The 20,343-nt window shown below is 44.2% G+C and overlaps 1 protein-coding gene across 5 annotated transcripts in view; it reads right to left on the bottom strand.

Moving 5' to 3' along the window:
• Nucleotides 1–20,343, bottom strand: part of FASN (fatty acid synthase) — a 182,842-nt gene that overhangs the window by 54,549 nt on the left and 107,950 nt on the right. For 4 of the 5 annotated variants that reach the window (XM_068128067.2, XM_068128069.2, XM_068128070.2 and 1 more), the window contains exons 17-26: nt 20,113–20,288; nt 19,723–19,914; nt 19,522–19,602; nt 19,155–19,361; nt 18,668–18,847; nt 18,304–18,504; nt 11,708–11,835; nt 11,395–11,619; nt 10,341–10,733; nt 10,077–10,247 (exon numbers count right to left, since the gene is read on the bottom strand). In XM_068128067.2, coding sequence (XP_067984168.2) covers nt 10,077–10,247; nt 10,341–10,733; nt 11,395–11,619; nt 11,708–11,835; nt 18,304–18,504; nt 18,668–18,847; nt 19,155–19,361; nt 19,522–19,602; nt 19,723–19,914; nt 20,113–20,288 — 1,954 coding nt within the window. The remainder of the gene's footprint in view (nt 1–10,076; nt 10,248–10,340; nt 10,734–11,394; nt 11,620–11,707; nt 11,836–18,303; nt 18,505–18,667; nt 18,848–19,154; nt 19,362–19,521; nt 19,603–19,722; nt 19,915–20,112; nt 20,289–20,343) is intronic. The other variant, XM_068128072.2, reaches the window with a different exon arrangement.

Genomic DNA, 20,343 nt, shown 5'->3' with positions numbered 1-20,343 from the left:
ATTGGTCTAGCATAGCGCGATTCGTCAACGTTCGGGCACAATCGGGTAACTTGTGCAGACGTGGTCATACCATAAAACCGCTCGGTAAATAACATCCAAGCCACGTCTGTAACAATACTTTGAAATGAGCTCTTTGACTTGTTATATGATTTGTCAACTAGGGATCCATTGAATTGGTATTGCTTTTGCAAAGAACCCGGGATTTTCAACATTTCGTCTTGGCGGCCATATTGGAATTCAAAATGGCGGCCATACCATTTGTCAGATATTTCAAATTATTGCCTTATTGAACTCAGCATGTCAACATACCCTTGTGTACAAAATTTGAGCACCACAGGTCATTTAGAACCCAAGATAGGGATTATCAACATTTCGTCTTGGCAGCCATATTGGAATTCAAGATGGCGGCCTGTCCATTGGTCAGACCTCTTGGATCCGCCAATTTTTGAACTCAGCATGTCAAAATACCCCTGTATGCAAAATTTCAAACTTTCTGCCGGATGTGAACATCTCGTGCAATCTTTGTTACATATCTGCCCCACTACAATGTTATTGAGACCAGACCATAGATTGACTGAAATCTATACACCCCAAAGAGGAATGACCCTTCCTGCCGCTCCCATAGTGAGCGAGTGTTTACGCCATAATGACATCATAGACGTAATGACGTAGCATGAGGGCTGGACACAAAACCGCCACTACTTTAATATATAGAAGATTTTTATTTTTATTTTTTGTATACAACATCGAGGCTCATGTAAGAGCTAGCACATTAAAGTAAACACACATCAGCACATAAAACACAAAAAACATAAACGGACACATAAAACAATAAAGGGAGGGGGAGACAAGATGGGGGAGAGAGGGAAGCACACAGCCGCAAGAGTAGTGAACAGGGACATCGGGAGATCTGTGGAAAGGAGAGGGCTGGGGGAAGGGGGAGGGGCGGAGATGGGACAGGGTGGGAAGGGGTACACGGTATAAAACAAATTGACACTACTAGGAATTTCAGGAATGAAGTGGGAGATTGAAAGAGGTGGATTTGGAATGTATTAACGGGGGTAGAAAAGATCAAGGTTTTGGATGGGGGAATATAACAGATGGTGGTGAACAGCTGTTTTAAAGACCTGGAGGGAAGAGTGGGATTGAAGAGAGTGTGGGAGTTTGTTCCAGAGGCGGGAAGAAAGAGGATTTAAAGGGTGAGGGTGAGCAGAGAGTGTTGATTTTGGCAGTTTCACCAGAAGAGGGTTGCTGGCAGTTTTTGTGCGTCCTGCAGGAGTACTTGGGGGACAGAGCACAGGCAGGGCTGGGGGGGGGGGGGCGAGGCCAGAGAGGAGTCGGTAGAAGACAGAAAGACCACCAACCTGCCTGCGGTGAGAGAGTGAAAGGACCTCAGAATCAGCTTCATCACGGGAGATTCCAATGATTCTGAAAGCTTTGGTTTCAACAGTGTGAAGCCGAGCTAGGTGTGAGGCAGGAGCACAAGCCCAGAGGATAGAGCAGTATTCCATCAAGCTGCGGATGAAAGCCTTGTATGTGGTAAGGAGCTCAGAGGTGCCAAGGAAGAACATCGCACGACAGAGGATGCCCAGTCGGCGACTGGCTTTGGAGGCCAAAATGGAAATGTGGTTTTCCCAGGAAAGATCATGGCAGATAGTGAGGCCCAAAAGCTTGAATGACAGAACTTCTTCAAGAGGATTTTTTGAGAAAGTAGATGGGAGTGTTTTCCAGACGGTCTTTTCGAAGAGACATAGTGAGTGTGTGAGATTTGTCAGGATTGAAAGACATGTTCCACTTGTTTGACCAGTTTATGATTTTGTCCAGGTCTGCAGAGAGTGAACAGGCTGCTACCTGCCGATCTGAGGGTTGAGGTATGGAGCGGCAGAAAGTGGAGTCATCAGAAAAGAGATAGAGAGGATTTTCCAGAGAGTCAGAAAGATCATTGATGAATACCAAAAAAAGCACAGGGCGCAGAACACTGCCTTGGGGAACTCCAGCCTGAACAGGAAGGAAAGATGAGAGAATTCCATTCAGGGGCCACACGTTGACTGCGACCGGAGAGGAAGTCCGCAAGCCTTGCGTGGAGATTTCCATTGGATACCAAAGAAGGAGAGTTTAGTGAGCAGAGCGGGGTGCCAGACTGTATCGAAGGCACGTGATATGTCAAGGGAGACAGCTCTAATTTCCTGTTTGGCATTGAGGACCTCCATCCATTGTTGAGACAGCAGAAGCAGCATGTCCAGAGTAGTGTGACCTGATCTGAAACTAAATTGATGATCAGAGATCAAGCCATTGGAGAAGAGGAAGGATTTGATATCCGAAGCAATGATGGATTCCATGACTTTGCTGATAATTGGGAGCAGGCTGATTGGTCTGTAGTCGCAAGGATCTGTTTTTTTTGTTTTTGTTTTTTTGTATACTGAATCGAGGCTCGTGAAAGAGCTAACATTTACTTCACAAACAAATCAACCAGACAAACAAAATACCCAAAAAGAGGGAGCGGAAGACAAGATGGGGAGAGAAGGGGAAGCACACAAACACAACATCCAAGAGCAGGGAGATGTGTGGAAGGGAGAGGGCCCAGGGGGAGGAGGCATGGGAAGGGGGGGGGGGGGAAGGGAGAAGTATAAAACACAAGGACACCAAGGACTTCCTGGACAGAAGTTGGTATTTCAAAAAAGTGGAATTGGGTTGAAATTAGCGGGGGTAGAAAAGATCAAGGTTTTGGATGGGGGAAGATAAGAGATGGTGGTGAACAGCTGTTTTAAAGACTTGGAGGGTGGAGTGGGATTGAAGAGAGTGAGGGAGTTTGTTCCAGAGGCGGGAGAAAAGAGGAATGAAGGAGTGAAGGTGAGCAGAGAGTCTTGATTTTGGCAGTTTAACCATAAGAGGGTTGCAGGCAGATCTTGTGCGACCTGACCTGTAGGAATATTTGCGGGACAGGGCCCAGAGAGAGCTGGGGGGGGGGGGGGGGGGCAAGGCCAGAGAGGAGTCGGTAGAAGACGGAAAGACCACCAACCTGCCTGCGGTGAGTGAGTGAGAGGCCCTTGGAGTTAGCTTCATCGCGGGAGATTCCAATGATTCTGAATGCTTTGGTTTCAACAGCGTGAAGGCGAGCTAGGTGTGAGGCAGGAGCACCAGCCCAGAGGGGAGAGCAGTATTCCATTGAGCTGCGGATGAAAGCCTTGTATGTGGTGAGGAGCTCAGGTGTGCCAAGGAAGGACTTCGCACGATGGAGGATGCCCAGTCGGCAACTGGCTTTGGAGGCCAGATTTGAAATGTGTTTTTCCCAGGATAGATCATGGCAGATAGTGAGACCCAAAAGCTTGAGTGACAGAACTTCTTGGAGAGGATTATTCAGAAAGTGGATGGGAGGGTTGGCCAGTCGGTCTTTTCAGAGAGACATCGTAAGAGTGTGAGATTTGTCAGGATTGAAAGACATGTTCCACTTGCTTGCCCAGTCTGTGATTTTGTCAAGGTCTGCAGAGAGTGAGGAAGCTGCAGACTGCCGATCTGAGGGATGAAGAATGGAGCGACAGAGAGTAGAGTCGTCAGCAAAGAGATAGAGAGGATTTTCAAGAGAGTCAGAGAGATCATTGATGAAGACCAGAAAAAGCACAGGGCCCAGAACACTGCCTTGGGGAACTCCAGCCTGAACAGGAAGAGGAGATGAGAGAAACCCATTCAGGGCCACACGTTGACTACGACTAGAGAGGAAGTCCGCCAGCCATGCGTGGAGATTTCCATGGATACCAAAAGAGGAGAGTTTGGTGAGCAGAGCGGGGTGCCAGACCGTATCGAAGGCACGTGATATGTCAAGGGAGACTGCTCTAATTTCCTGTTTGGCATTGAGGACCTCCATCCATTGTTGAGAAAGCAGAAGCAGCATGTCCAGAGTGGAGTGTCCAGGTCTGAAACCAAATTGATGATCAGAGATCAAGCCATTGGAGAAGAAGAAAGATTTCATATCTGAAGCAATGATGGATTCCATGACTTTGCTGATAATTGGGAGAAGGCTGATTGGTCTGTAGTTGCTGGGATCTGTTTTTGCACCTTTTTGTGCAAAGCGGTGATGTTGGCAGATTTCCAAGCAGATGGAAGATGACCTTGAGCAAAAGAGAGGGTGAAGAGAACGGAGAGAGGGAGTGAAAGAGCGGAAGAACATGATTTTAGGACCCGTGGGCTGATGCCGTCAGGTCCAGTTGCAGAATCAGAGTCGAGGGTTGACAGAAACCTTTCCACCTTGTCAGGAGGAAAGGACACAGAGTCCAGGAGCAGCTGGGTACGACTGGGTACGGTGGGTACAGAGAGGGATGGGTTTGGGACACAAGATTTAGAGGCAAACACAGAGTTGAGGCATTCAGCTTTTTCACATGCGGAGTCAGCCGTGTGGCCATTTGAGGTGAGGGAGGGGATGGAGGGGGAACAAACACCAGAAACAGATTTGACTAGACGCCACCAGGATTTGGAAGAGGGAGACAGATAAGAGAGTTCGGTCCTGAGAACGGAGAGATATTGTTTCCTGGCTCTCCTGAGGGTGGACACACACTTGTTTCGGGCTTTGTGAAAGGAAATGAGATTTCCTTCCGTTGGATTTGCTTTCCAGGAGACGAAAGCAAGTTGTTTCTGGGCAATAGCCTCACCACAAGATTCCGTGTACCATGGACGGGAGGAAGGGTATGACAACTGAAGACGAGATGGGATAAATCTGTGCATGAGAGAGAGCAATTTACTTTGGAAGAATTCCCAGGATGAGTTGATGTCAGAGGCAGTAGAGATGGGAGACCAGTCCAGATGATTGATGGCTGCTTGAAGACCGTGCCAGTTGGCCTGAGTGAAATGCCAGACTCGTCAACGCTGAGGAGGCTCTCTGAGAATGGTCAGAGAGATGTCCACTTTAACAAGCACATGATCAGAAGAGCCGATTGGAGCAGAAGAAGAGCAGCAGGCATTTTCAGGGAAGTTAGTCATAACCAAGTCCAGAAGAGAAGATGCTCCATTGACTGAGATCCGGGTTGGGAAATTGACAGATTGTGTCAGTCCCAGTGAGTCACAGAAGTCCTTTGCTGAAGAGCCATGGCTGGTGAGAGAGGTACCCACCCCCAGCCAACTGGCATGGTGACAGTTGAAATCACCACATATGAGGAAGAGAGAGTTGGGATGGGTAGATAGAAGTTGGTCCATATTATCAGACAGCGAGATGTAGATGGAGTCATCACTGTTTGGTGGACGGTACAACACACATATGAACAAAAGGTGGGAGCGAAGGGGAAGCCGTAGCCAAAGGTATTCCTGGGGGTGAGGTGGAGAGAGGGCAGTGCAGGGCGAGTGAGGAAGAGAGTTTTTTATAAAGATAGCAACCCCACCTCCAGGACGAGGCTCAGGTCTATCATACCGGAGGAGGGAGTAACCTGGGAAAGATACCAAGGAATCAGAGACATCATGAAGGAGGAAAGTTTCTGTTAAGCAGATCACGTCTGGTTTGTCAGAAGCAACCTGTATGGAGAGATCAGTTAAGTTTGAGCGAAGGCCCCGGATGTTTGAGGTCCATACTGTTAAGGAAGATGAAGGGGGAGCATCGGATACAGAACAGGGGGGGGGGGGGGGAGCGGTAGGGTAAGATGTGGAAGAGGAGGAAGAGGTAGGGAGAGCTGTTGAAGGTGTGTCAGAGATTACAGAATAGCTTGGAGAAAGGGAAGAATGGGGCAGACAAAAGGTTTGATGGTGATTGGGTGAGGCACAGTGAGGTGTTATTTGAGGAGGGGGAAGAGTGAGGCAGAAGGTTGAGGGAGAAGAAGGTGAAAGTTGGAAGGGGGAAGAAGCGGGGAGGACGCTTTGAGGAGGAGGGGTGAGAGGGGAGTCTAAGAGGGGAGGAGTGAGGGAGAGTCTCGGAGGGGAGGGGTGTGGGGGGAGTTTAGGAGGGAAGGGGCAGGGGGGGAGATTTGAAAGGGATGGGTGATGGGGAAGATTTGGGGGGGAGGGGCAAGGGGGAAGATTTGAAAGAGATGGGTGATGGGGAAGATTTGGAGGGGAGGGGCAAGGGGGTAGATTTGGAGGGAAGGGGTGATGGGGAAGTTTTGGAGGGAAGGGGTGATGGGGAAGATTTGGAGGGGAGGGGTGAGATTGGATTTTGAAAAGTGTACGATTAATGGGAAACGAACATTTATTGCAAAATGAGTTTCTTGAGACATTCGAGTCAAAAATACATTTGAGGACGCTGAAGGATGGGTGGAGTTCTGGAGAGTTTAGGGAATGAATGAAAGATGCACTGTAAGAGATGGAATTTTTTTTTGGAATGAATAGATTTGGTGAGCAAGTCGAAAGCATCCTTTTATAGAAGAAGAAAAAGGTGTTATAGAATATGACAAAATAAAGTTATTCAGGGGACAGATGAAACATTTTTTAACAACGTGATCACGTGATCACGAACAACGTGGTCGAAGAACGAACAAACAAATAAGAACGAACAAACGGATAAGAAGAGAAGGAAATTTTTTTTTTTTTTTTTTTTTGGAGATTTTAAAACAAGGAAGTATGGGGTGAAAAGACCGTGAAAAACAGAGACCGAAAGTAATTTGCAGCGCGATCGAAGAACCGCTGAGACAAAAAAAAAAGCCTCAAGCCAAGGGCTGACAAGGTAGCCTACTCGTACTACACTAGGCCTCAGAATACACGATATGAAAAAAACGACGATTCTGTACACAGGTATGAAAAACCAACACCGAGAAACCTATTAAAGTCACCCCAATAGGTATATACACCGAAAGAAAGATACAGATTCGACAAAAACACAATTGTGAAAAATTACTTAACTTCGAAAGCGTGCGCGCGGGGACAGCTTTGAAGAGACGTGACGACCAATCTTGCGCATGCGCAGAAGTCAAAGCACCTTTTTATGTAAAGCTATATATTGTAAAGATATATATTTAACCTCCAGTAACTTTGCAGTCACTACAATGGGATTAGTATTACGATGAGATTTACTATAACATTAACGTTACGTTATTATTATTATGAAAATTATATTGCTATAAAAGAAACCGAGCTAATTCCTTACTTTCACGGTTACATCGCTTGTTATTGATTCATGAACCATACACTGCTTCAATCCATCAACTTTCCATTCACGACATTGGGATTAAAGTGTTATGGTTATATTTACTATAATATTATTATTATTACGAAAATGATACTACCGAAACGATACCACTGCATTAATAAACCTGGGCTTAATTTGTCCGAAGCGGAAGGTGAGGCATGTGAGCCTAAGGCCTAAAAGTACTGCGTCGTTGGAAGATCCGTAACGTCTATACTTTTGATATTTTATGGTCATTTTAACAATCGGTTTGTTTGTGTTTCACACTGAATGAAAAACGTAAAAGTAGAACATGGCGATTGTGATATAAGACAGGTTCCATGAGTGTGGAGTCAGCCGTTGTTCACCGTAATGACATCAGACGTAATCACATCACCTTGTCATGTGACCAGATCCTCATCTCTGATTGGTATACGTTTGAGGGGATATACTAACATATGGATGGACAAACACTGTTCTAGACGGCTTTGCACTATGGGCTACGCCGTAAAAATAGAAATATACAATGCAGAATGCAAATCACATTTACTGGCTTTCATTGTTGCCATTTCTGTGTGTGGATATAGAGTAAAATGGCATCTCTAACAGCAAAGAAGATTGGCCAAAAAAACTCAATGTGATTGGCCAAACTTGTCCATGAAAGAGCCAATCAATGGATACCATATCAACTACAGCACTGGATCAAATGCAGGATGTAAACATGACACTGAGCGAAGAAAGGTGTGAAAATAAAAAATGGTGGATAATCTGAATTGTTACAAAACTGGGAAATACTTGGAATGTACCATGAGACTGGGAAATTTTACTAACGAGTATAGATAATCGGGATAACTCCCAAAAAACCGGGAGAGTTGGGAATCTCTATAGCCACCTTCAAGTCCAAACAGGCCCTTGTGATCTGAGATACAGCATCCACCATCGTCATTGCATCGCAACAGCAGTTTGTCTGTAAACTTGTATGACTAACTTTCCATCCCATCTCTCTTGTTCCTCTTATGCCCCGATTGGCTTTTTTGATTCCATTCTTGTCAAAACCCATATCTCTTTGGCTATTGTAAGGCAGCAACCTCAACAACTCAGGATGTGGCTATTTGCACAGGCCAACTGGCAGTGACTTCATTCTGCCATCTCACAAAAGGATAAGACTAGACCACCATCTCCACAGCACGTGATATGGATTCTGCATTGGAACACTTTCACAGAAGTCCCATCCCATCACTGACTTCCCTATCCATCATCTAGTCTAGACCGTGGTACATTGAATCATAAAGGGAGGCAGTTGCAATCAAGAAGCTTTCTTTCTCAGCTTGGAAGGCCAATCGAACGAAGTGAAACTTTCTTTCATTCTTTAAAGGTCACCACAAGTGTGTGCCAGGTGGCATCAGTGCCCGTTCTCAAATCCTGTTCTGCTGGTCGGTCTTCCCTTCCTCCCCATTTAACTGCCCTACTTATTCTGTTGTTCTACTTTGGCCATCTCCCCTCTGCATGAAAGTCAGCAAACATCATCCCCGTCCATAAAAAAAGAGTGCACAAGTACAACATGCAAAGCCAAGTAATCCATCATTGCTTCAGATGTCAAGTCTTTCCTGTTTTCAAAAAAACATGACCTCTGACCATCAGTTTGGATTTTGGCCCAGACACTCAACACTGGACATGCTTCTGCTCCTCTCTCAGCAACAGTTGGGTGCCCTCAATCCTAAACAAGAGATGACGTCTGTTCCCCTGACATATATTGGGCATTCAACACAATGTGGCATCTTGTTTTGCTTGTCAAAGCCAGGTGGTATAGAAGGCTACCTTTATTCCTGGATTACTGAATTCTTCCACTCATGCAAGTCAATGTGTTGCCATCAATGGAACCCTCTCCTTCCTTCTCCCAGTGAAGGCTGGAGTTTCCATAGGCTGTGTTTTGGGCTCAATTGGGTTCATCGTCAATATTTATGACCACTCTAATGCTCTGGAAACCCTCTCTTTTTGCAGATAACTCCAAATCCTGTCGTGCAGTACCGCCAGCCCTCTTCCCTCTGTTAGATAGACAGCAGATGTGTCTGTCTGTCCATCCATCTCTCGCTCTCTCTGCTGATCTGAAAATTATTAGACTCTGGTCTGATAAATGGAACATGTCATGTCCTTCAATGACATGAACATGTCCTTCAATCGTGGAAAATCTGTCTCACCCTATCGCTGCAGAATAATCGGCAAAAACCTCACAGATTTTCTTGGTCATCCACTGGAAGAGGGTCCATCTCTTGCACTTCCAGGCCTCACCAATTAGCCATGACCTTTCCTGGCCAGGCCACATAGCAAGGCTTACTCCAAAGGCAAACTGCAGACATGGCATCCTCCATCGATCTACATCTTGAGTCAGAAAATCAGAGCTACTCACCGTCTACAAGGCCTCTGTTTGTAGCTCAATGAAGTACTGCTCTCTGCTACGGGCTGGTGTCCCAGCTTCACATCTGTCTCTCCTCGATTCTGTGGAATCTAAAGCCCTCAGAATTATTGGAATCTCCCATGATGGAACAAGGGGCTGAAACACAAGGTCTGTTGCTTTCACATCGCAAGCCGTTCGGTGGTCCAATGCTTCAAAAGCAAACAGTGCACCGCCATCTTTTGTCATCCCCAATTCTGATCCATGATATTAATTACCCCCATTACCCTTTGCTAACTCGACCATTTTACTTGGTACTTTCAGTACTGTTTCCTCTCCAACTCCCTCTCCTCTTTTCCTATTCATTCATTACTTTGATGTTCTCCCCACTCAGTTCAACCTTGCTCTTCCATGCCTCGCTACTAGTGGGGCAGGGGAGGTGGAGGGAGAGCTGGGGGGGGGGGGGGGGGGTGGACCGAAAAAATCCCCCAAAAAACCCAGTGCATTGTTCATTTCCAAAATATGACAAATTTGGCATATGCTAAAGTTTATCTGGAATATTCAGATTTCTACAAAACTCCACTTAATCTCTAAAGTGCTTTCCATTACCTTCAGCTCGTTAACCCATGAGAATGTCTCGGTGTCATCGACAGATAATGAGCAGAGGGTGCGTGGTTCTGGGTGCGACTTTCGGCACAATAGTAGAGCTGTGCCAAAAGCGGAGGCCTTGACAGCAACAGTCGACAAGCCAGCCAGCCTTGTGACATTCTCCCATTCTTCCTGGGGATCAGCAATAGCATGTTTATGCATGTAAACATAGAATAGTATGGATTATGATAAGCCTAATAATATGAAAGAAAGGATTAAGATTACCAGGGTGAATGCTGCCATCTTTTCGCCAGAATTGGCAAATATAAAGGCCACGGCATCACCAACCAAGCTACCAGCACAGGTCACATGAAGGAGCAGAAATCCTCCATCCTTGAGCATCGCTCCAATAGAACTAAGTGTCGCTTCAGTCCACTTTGGAAGTTGACCAACAGCACTGCATAGGACAATGTCTGCCGAAGTGGTCATTGTGGAGGGAAGTGCTCCTGGAGGGTTCCACTGGACCAGAGAAACCCCAATGTCTTGGAGCCGTGAGTTGGTTGATGGGTCGAGAACTGTGATATCAGGATGGCTTGCGGTGAGCTTCGGATTAACAAGAGGTTGAGAGCAGAGTAGTGAGTGGGAAAGTGGAAGAAGAGGTTCCTCGCCTGTGAGCACCTGAGATCAAGTGAGCAGGAGAATGGAGAAGAAACTTTTCTAACTGGTGCTATGGTAACATCACCTTCTACATGCAATGGTCATATGTTTGGAGATAAATCAAACGGTAGTTGCCAAGCTAGACAAAGAAAAGCTTACTATAAAAGTACTTAAAGTGACTTTAGTTCTAAAGTGTCAACAACAAAGCATTTGGAAACATTTTCATTGCGAATTGTAAAAACAAAACAGTTTTCGCTACAATAAAATAACTAGAAAATGGAATTAGATGAGAATGTGTCAATAGATGATGTGCCTCCCCTTGCATTAGATGTTAGCCCACTGTTCAATCTCAACGAAAGGTCACATGAAACATAAAAGGTCACAAGAGATTGAGAGTAGTTTCCATCCTGAGCTTTGGTCCATAAAAGGATTTTCAAAGGAAACATGACCTTTGACCTGTTGAACCCAAAATCGAATCAGTTCATCTTTCTATTACAGTCCCGACTTGTGGCAAGTTTAATTGAAATCCCTTCATTGTTTCACAAGTTATCATAGTAACAAATAACCGATGAGACAGATGGACGGACCGACAGACCCACAGAGGAAGAGCTGCACCAAAAACACTAAAACATAATGCCTTCGGCCTTTGGTTATGGAAGTATAAAAAGCACCGATTTCGCACCTCGATGATGTGAGTCTGTCTGGTTTCCCTATTTTCCAATGCCAAGTCCAAGCAGGCCTTCAGCGCTGGTGAATCAAGCAGACCACAGAGCAAAGTATCATGGGAAATCTGCCCCAGGTTGGTCACAAAGCCTCTGATCACGTCACTTATGCCATTCTTTGAAGCTTTATGTTCTTCACGAAGCAGCCACAGTAAGCTGCGTGTCCCATCTTTCTCATTTGCAACCTGAGGAGTCATGCAACATACAAGACACTTTCCTGCTTGTTTCAATTCTGATAATCACTCAAAAATACATTGAAGAACGTTCTCCTACATCCACATCTACTACCTCGGTGTTCTCCGATATTCCTTCATTTTCTTTGCTCGAAGCTGCAATATCCCGGTGCTGCCAATCAGGTCCACTAGATGCAGAGAGCTGCTGTTTAATCTCATCAAGGACATCTGTAAACAAAGTATAACAATGTATGACACTGTAGGTATCATTAATTATTAATTGTTTCATTATACAAGCTCTTATATACTGTCTGATAAAACTCGCTATGTGCCATTGCTGTAGACAATTACCTGTCAGTATGTGAATAAAAAAGGCAATCCTGACAAGCAGATGCACAAGTGCAATGGCATCTGCAGTCATGGGGTTGCCATCATCCATATATTAAAGTAGCGGCAGTTTTGTGTCCGTCCGTCAAGCTACATCATTACGCTAAATCATTACGTCTATGATGTAATTACGGTATACGACGGCGTACGACAGCTGACTCCACCGACCGCCATTTTAATTTATATACCGTTTAGGCCGAACATGTCGTCGAAGCGGTCAAACCCGTCATATAGTCGTGGCCAAAAACATTGGCACCATTGCACTTTTTGCAAATAACTCACAATTTTCTCTAAAAAATAAGTTGAAATTGACAAAAGTATTTGGTCTCCACAATTCCTGATTTCACTGTTAATATTACAGAACCTTTGTTTTTGATTCAGAACTTAATATATCCTTTTAAATCATAAAATAAAAATAAATGGCATTGACAAAATTATTGACACCCGAGACTTGATATTATAGCACGGCCTTTGGACAAAATAACTGCAGTCAAGCGCTTCCTATAGCCATAAATAAGCTTCCTACACCTCTGTACTGGCAGTTTGTCCCACTCTTCTTGTGCAAACTGCTCCAGTCCTCCCAGATTTGAAGGTGCTTTCTCCCAACTGCTGTTTTCAGATTTCCCAACAGGTGTTCAATGGAATTTAGATCTGGACTCATTGCTGGCCACTTCAAAACAGTCCAGCGTTTTGTCTTGAACCATTCCTGGGTGCTTTTTGAAGTGTGTTTGGGGTCATTGTCCTGCTGCAAGACCCATGACCTTCGACGGAGACCCAGCTTTCTGACACTGGGTTGAACATTGCGCTCCAAAATGCCTTGGTTATCTCCTGATTTCATGATGCCATGCACACATTCAAGAAGGCATCTAGTGCCAGAGGCAGCACAGCAACCACAAATCATTGAACCTCCTCCATGTTTAGTGGGGGCGGCTTAGCCCAAATATTCAAAAGAATTGTGCATTTTGTGATACAAGCACCAAATTTGGCACAAATGTACATTAATATGTTGCGAACATTTTCAGATATTGGGCCACTTGAAATTCCGTAATTTTTTTTTCAAATTTTTTCAAATTTCGTAATTTCAAATTTTTCGGGTGACACCGTCACAATTTCGGTCTTCGAGGCCGGCCGATAGGCAAAGTGTGACCGGAAGGGACGAGGTTCTCCTGACCACGTGGCCCTCGATCTGGGAAGCGAGAGGCGTTCCATTAGTGGACGCGCCCCTCACGCCCGACTTTTGGGCGGCCCCGGCAGGCCGTTTGTTTTGACGTTCCGTGACAGGCCCCGCACCCCCACCTCCGGGCCGACCGGAAGCTTGTGCTGAGTACATCATACCTGAACAACTCAGTGAGGCAGAACACAGCAGTGCACACCAGGGTGACCCCTTCAGTGCATAAACCAATTAACCTGTCCACTGCAGGGCATATAGAAATGAAGTTATTTTCTGCATATAATAATAATATAAGTTCAGTTCTATATAACAATTTCTGTTATCACCACTACCACTACAACTACCACTACTACAAGCTTTGTCTGGAATTTTGTGGACTAACAGACAAACAGACATACAGACAAGCTGGGATCAAAACATTACCTCCTTCCACCATTGAGTGTAGAGGTAAACATCATGGAAATTATATCATGCCCTAGATTTAATTCATGCTTACCCGTGTATTTGCTTCACTGGTTCACAAGGTCTTTTGCATACATGTAATTCAGACTCTCGTCTTCATTGCTGACCACACAATGTTCGCAACATATTAATGTACATTTGTGCCAAATTTGGTGCTTGTATCACAAAATGCACAATTCTTTTGAATATTTGGGCTAAGCCGCCCCACTATATCGGCCGGCCTCGAAGACCGAAATTGTGACGGTGTTACCCGAAAAATTTGAAATTACGAAATTTGAAAAAATTTGAAAAAAAAAATTACGGAATTTCAAGTGGCCCAATATCTGAAAATGTTCGCAACATATTAATGTACATTTGTGCCAAATTTGGTGCTTGTATCACAAAATGCACAACAGGTTTGCTATGCTGCTACACTAGTTTGACTGTGGGGAAGGTGTTCTTTTCTTTGAAGGCTTCATTTTGTTTCATGTAAACATAGAGATGATGTGCTTTACCAAAAAGCTCTAATTTGGTCTCATCTGTCCACAGGACATTCTCCCAGAAGGATTTTGGCTTGTTCAGGTGTGTTTTGGAAAACTCCAGTCGGGCTTTCTTATGTCTCTCTCTCAGCAGTGGTGTCCTCCTGGGTCTTGTTGAAGTTGTGTACATATACAAAGCCATGAACACTTGTAAATATTTTAAATAAAACTGGGAAAATACTCATTTGGTTACAACAGAAATACATTATATATAAAACTCACAGCACAGGACTCAGGTCGAAATGAGCATTCTTCCCCGATTTGGGCGAACTTAGCTCAATTTATATCATTTTGAACAATAGGGGAATGATGATTGGGTCTTTACAGTAGGAGGGGGTAGGGGGGAGGAGATCAGGGGCAGAGGGATTCTGATAAGGGATCGGGGAGGGGTAGATCTGGGGGACGGGGATCACTGATTAGGAAGCAAGAAGTAGGGAGGGGATTGATCGGGGGCCAAGAAGTTTGATAGCCATTATCTTCTCAGTGGGTAACTTGATGAGAGAAGAAGTTTTGCCTTTGTTTCACCTTATCCTCAATTTAGTATTTACATAAGACTGCACATGAAAGACATGTATATCTCTCCATCACAAGGCAACTTTTGAGTCTACCAGAGTCTGAATTATATTCTTAAATTCCTAAGCTTGGTTAAATATATATATATATATATATATATATATATATATATATATATATATATATATATATATATACGCATCCTTAATAATATAATAAATCCTTTCCTACAAGATCATTATGAACTATAGCATAGTATTATTAAGATTCATCAAAGAACTAAACTATTTCTATCTCATTGTCATTACAATACATTTTATTAATTAAGAGGATCAGGGACAAGCTTGAATTTGAATGCCTGCGATCACTCGCCTACCCATGGCTTGTAGAGGTCTTTAAAATTCTACAGTCTCCGACCATAGAACCCCCTTTTATTGAGTTGGAGACGGATGGTGAGAGTTGAAATTGTTGTACCTAGTGTCTGAAGGTCAGCTTGAATCTGTTTTGCAGTTGATCGAGGTGCTTTCTCCACCATTTGAACAATCCTTCGCTGCAATCTTTGATCAAGTTTTCTCTTGCAGCCACTTCCTGGGAAGTTGGCTACAGTGCCATGGGCCTTAAATTTCCTGATAACATTGCGCATGGTGGACACAGGAACATCAAGGTCTCTGGCGATGGACTTGTAGCCTTGAGATTGTCAATTCTTGGCTACTACAATCATGTGTCTTACCTACTCAGACAAATCTCTGATTTTCTTGCTTTTCTCCCTGCTCATTGCGGTACACACAGTGACACAAAACAGCAGAATGACTCCTTTTCTCCATTCAAATTGTTGAATGAGTGATTTTTATATTGCAGGCACCTGCAGCTCACCACAGGTGAGTTCAATTCCAAAGTAAAGGAGAATCACCTGCTTGAAATCTAATTATTTCTAACAACTTCTAAAAGGTGCCAATAATATTGTCCGGGCCATTTTCGGATTTCTGTGTGGAATAAAATAAGATTTCGTAATTTTTTCACCTTTTTTTTGTTTTGTTCCACTGAAAACCAAAGAAGTACATTTGTGGATACCAATTTTTTTTCTAATTTCAACAATTGTCCAGAAGAAATGGTGCATTATTTGAAAAAGGTGCAAGGGTGCCAATATTTTTGGCCACGACTGTATCACAATCTGCACGCTCTACCATTGAGGTTTTCATTCAGTGTGAAACACAAACAAACCGATTGTTAAAATCATATTGAAAGTATACGCGTCATGGGTCTTCCGACAACACAGTACGTATGGCCAATAATACTGGACTAACGTTCATTATTAAAGCGGTGTATTATTTCAGAACCCAGGATGTTGTCTCCCATGACGAAGAAGGACATTTATAGTTGGAGAATAAATCATACTGCAATGACGTATTAATACTATAGTAATTGCCTATACACTGCTCAAACAAAGGGAGGCTTTTCCCGTGGGACTCTGTTCCACGGGTCCCTGATAGTTATTAGTTAAACTCAAACAGGAACAATAACTCAATGACTTGACTCCAGGTACTAAACACTGTTTGATTTCATCAGCTCCTTTTATAAAGCTGCCGTTCCCATGTCAAGAAAAGCATCATTTTGAGGCACAAAAAGTGACCCTGCAGCTACAGAGACACAAGAATCATGCCCATCATTTGCAAGATCATGGAATTTGTACAGACAATTCATTTTGCTTTCACACCACATATCATTTCAGCAATAGATGGGTTTCTTGAACATCAAACATGGGCTATCAATCTGGATTAGATTTTTTTTTAAACTTGTTCGATAATTTTGAGATGGAATATTTGAAGACAGTCAACATTCTGCGATAAACCCACAGCAGATGCTAATTTCAATGTGATCGCCACTTGTCAGGCCCTTTGGTATCCCCCACAAAGTTCACAACATATAGAAATCACTTTCACATGTAAAATTTCTTATTGTACATCACATCAATAATATTGTCTAAGCCTCAGTAACATATTTGGTGCATCTTGTACTGCCATCGAAAGTCATTGTTGGTGTTTCTGAGCTGGCAAGATAGCCTAGACCTAAAGGTATGCACACTTGCCTCTGAGCTATCTAACCCGAGTTTAAATCTCGAGCCAGCTATAAAATGTCGCCCTGGAGTTTTGCAGGCAGAGCGATCAATTCATCATTCTGTGGGCCATTAAAGATGTGCCCTTCGTGAAGAGTAGGTGCGCTTTCGCAGGCACCCTGGCCAAATTCCCACAGGGGGTACTGCCGTACCAATCAGTGATACTTTATTCTGTCCTGCCCCTTAAAATATATGTTAATTTGTAAGTCTGGGAACGTGTGCGTACTTGCCTTTGTTTTGCGTGCAAATCGTTTCGGTTTTATTGTTAATCCAGGGGGATTTACATTGGGTTAATTACCTTAATCTATAACCTGCATGGTTTAGACTTTGTTCGGAGTGCAAAGTGCATTCTCCTCTCAGGTGCATTTTGCAAATTAAATTGCCTTCAGCTTAGTCATTCACCGAGTTAATCTCGAGCATGTTCACCAGCTGCGATTGCGGTTGTGGTTAAAGCGGTTGACATTGGGGCTGTACATGTGACAATGATTTACGTTGTTACACGAGCCGCCATTGTAATAAGAGCTATTTTCAAGTGTTACAGATCCATCACTTCCACCTTTGTTGTTATTATGTACTTGTAGGATTTTGAGTTTCAGGTAATATTGTTCAGATTTTTGTGTGAAATGAAGATGACTTCAGTAAAAGGTAAAAAGAAATGTTTGTGAAGGAAAAAGGAAAACGCGGCAAAGAAACCGGAAGAAGCGAGATTGAGATGGGCAGAGAGAGGAGGAGACAGCTATGAGTCCCATCGAGGCTGCAAACGGATTTCTTTTGATATTGGTCGCGAATGAGTTGAGGCTTCCTGGGAAATGGATTGCCCGTGACATCGTCATATATTGCGATTGCAATTCAACCTGTGTCTCCATCTTGGTTTTATCACCAAGGCTGAGTTATTGTTGGAGGGAGCAAGCACCTCCATTACAGGCCTATACGCCATTTTGTCCTCGAAGAGACTGTCCGCTTGGTGCATCTTGTTTTGTCATTGGGACTCCCATATCGACATCGTGTGGATTGCCGTTGGTTTACATATCGGCTCAATTCCCATATCGACCTTTCACCTACTAACTCCTCTTTCACCGTCGTGCCGATACCTGCCTGTTCTCGTCGTCTGCACGGCTTCAACCAGCGTGGGGATCCGTGCACGGAGTTTGGGGAATGTTACATTCCACTCATGGTTGTCGTGTCGTGAGTTTATTGCTTTCAGAGCATTGGGGAATGATGGTACCATCATATGTATTGTTCACTTGGTGCAAGTGATATTTTCATTGTACTTTCTTTAAGAGTGTTATTATTGTGTATGTGAGAGTTATTAATACAATTACTTGTTTGGTTCTACAATTGCATTGGTGTGGTTTTACCATGGTTTATTAGAACATTCGAAATAACAAATCTTTCTCCCGTGTTCCCGCTCGAGACTCTGAGGTGCACTGCGACCGGGGTTTGGGGAGGTAATACGTAATAGAAGATAGAACCTCATATATACCTACTTCTCTATATTAAACATGTCACCATCTTTCCTCTTCCGAACTTACCTAGGCAGCAAGCATAGTAATCACTGTAGCGAGCATCTTCTGCCAAAATGCCTTCCTGCCTGTGTGGCACAAATGTCATGGATTCCAGTGTGGGTCTGTGGGATAAGCCGCGACGTGGTGCCTGGGTGGCATGTAGGCCTCGCAATTCTACGCCACCAGCCAGCACGCGATTGAGGCAGGGATCCAAAAATACTTGCACAGCTTGGGTGAAGAAGTGGATGGAAAACAAAATTGATAGAGATTACACAGGAGGAGATTAGGAAAGGAGTGGCAGAAGAAGAAGAAAGGAATGGTGTTACTATGCAGCTTCTTGGTTTGCATCATAATATAAAGACGCAGACATGTTTTGCGCCATCTTACTCACCTTTCTCATTCTCATTTTGTGAGACTATGCACTGAAGGTGAAATGCTGGATGAATGAGAACAGAGCGCAGTCGAGTCGGCAGGCGTAGGCCTTGTCCTGGACCAGCAAACACCTGAATCTGGAGCAGAGCATCGAGGAAGGGAATCCACTCACCCGACCAGGATACTGTGGCACGTGTGCCTGGAGGAGTGAGGGGGGCGGGGGATTGGGAGACATTCGGATAAACATTGCAATTAATGCTAGCTGGGCTAATGCTAGCAAATGGGCCACCACCTTCATGTCAAAACAAGGGGACATCACTCTTATTGATGCACTGCTCTACCTGTGAAGCACTAGTCTGACGGTTTATATTAAGGTAAAAAAAATAAAAAATTTGAACTCAGACAAGACAGCGCAGATGCAATTATGCTACCTGTGAGCCATCCTGTCAACAAGATATTTATGACAGTATAGGCCAACTAAGTATTTCCAAGAAAAGTTTATTCACCTGTCCCACTGGCATTGATTATACTCTGAAATGTAGGCCCATAATCATAGCCCATCAACCGTAGCTCCTTGTAGACTTCGGCAGAACGCAAGTCTGGCACTTTCTCATCATAATCCCTTTTTTCCACTTCCTCCAGCCGAGCGGACGCCTTCTTCAGATGCACGGCCAGCCCTTCAGCTGCAGTGTCGTCCAAGAAAGACACTTTACCTGGGGAATATGCCAGAGATAATGATTGTGAGAAGAAGAGTTTTGAGAATTGGAGATGGTTCAGCAAGACAGGCCCTTGGATATAAAACAAATGCAAAATAATCCTGATTTAAATGTGAGGTAAGATCAAGGTGTATCCATGTAGACCATGGGTACTCACCACTGGCAGTGAGGTTTTCTCCCTCTGATACTTCAAATTTGCCTGTAGCTGGCATTACCCTCACCTCCAGCCGAACTGATCCTGTATTGAAGGATGTTTGGGAAGTCACAAGCAGGTGATTTAACCAGAACACTTTCCGAACATCCAGCAATGTGCACCTTTAATTTTCCTGCTTGCTCCCTGCACATTTGTGTCACTCACCTGTAGATGGCAGAACTGTGGCCCTGTGGATGGACACATCCTCAAAGGCCACGGGAAAATCATCATATTCTGGGCCGGTTATGCGTAACAGGGCACGCCATGCAAGCACCAGATAGCCAGTAGCCGGAAACAGGGCACGGCCATCGATGCGATGTCCAGAAAGATAAGCGTCAGGAGATTCTGGGCCCAAATCTAACGGTGGACGAGACAGAAAAACAAATAATTGTAATACCAAGCTTAATTTCAAGGAATTCCAATGCACATTGCTCACAGTACTTTAATCCCTCCGATTACAGACGTCAATCGTAGTTCATTTAGAATGCTGTACTTCACATCCGATAAAATCCATATTCCAAACCAAAATCTTCACCCTTTAACAACACAACTCACCGATGTTGAATACAACCGCACCTCCACCGGTGCCGGACCCAGCTGGGAAGTCTTCAGGTGTGGGGACATCCCAAACTTGCTCGTGGTCCCAGTTCACATGGGGAGACAGCAATGGTGTTCCAGAAGGAACAGGGAACTTTGTAGCATGGTATAAGCAGCTGATGTCAGGTGTAATCCTGTAGATGTGAGACACCAACCACGGGTTGAATATATCATTAGATCAATGTCTTT

This window comes from Myxine glutinosa, chromosome 1 (assembly GCF_964187855.1).
Source record: "Myxine glutinosa chromosome 1, kmMyxGlut1.1, whole genome shotgun sequence".
Lineage (NCBI taxonomy): Eukaryota > Metazoa > Chordata > Myxini > Myxiniformes > Myxinidae > Myxine > Myxine glutinosa.
This window is presented reverse-complemented; position numbering and strand designations above follow the sequence as displayed.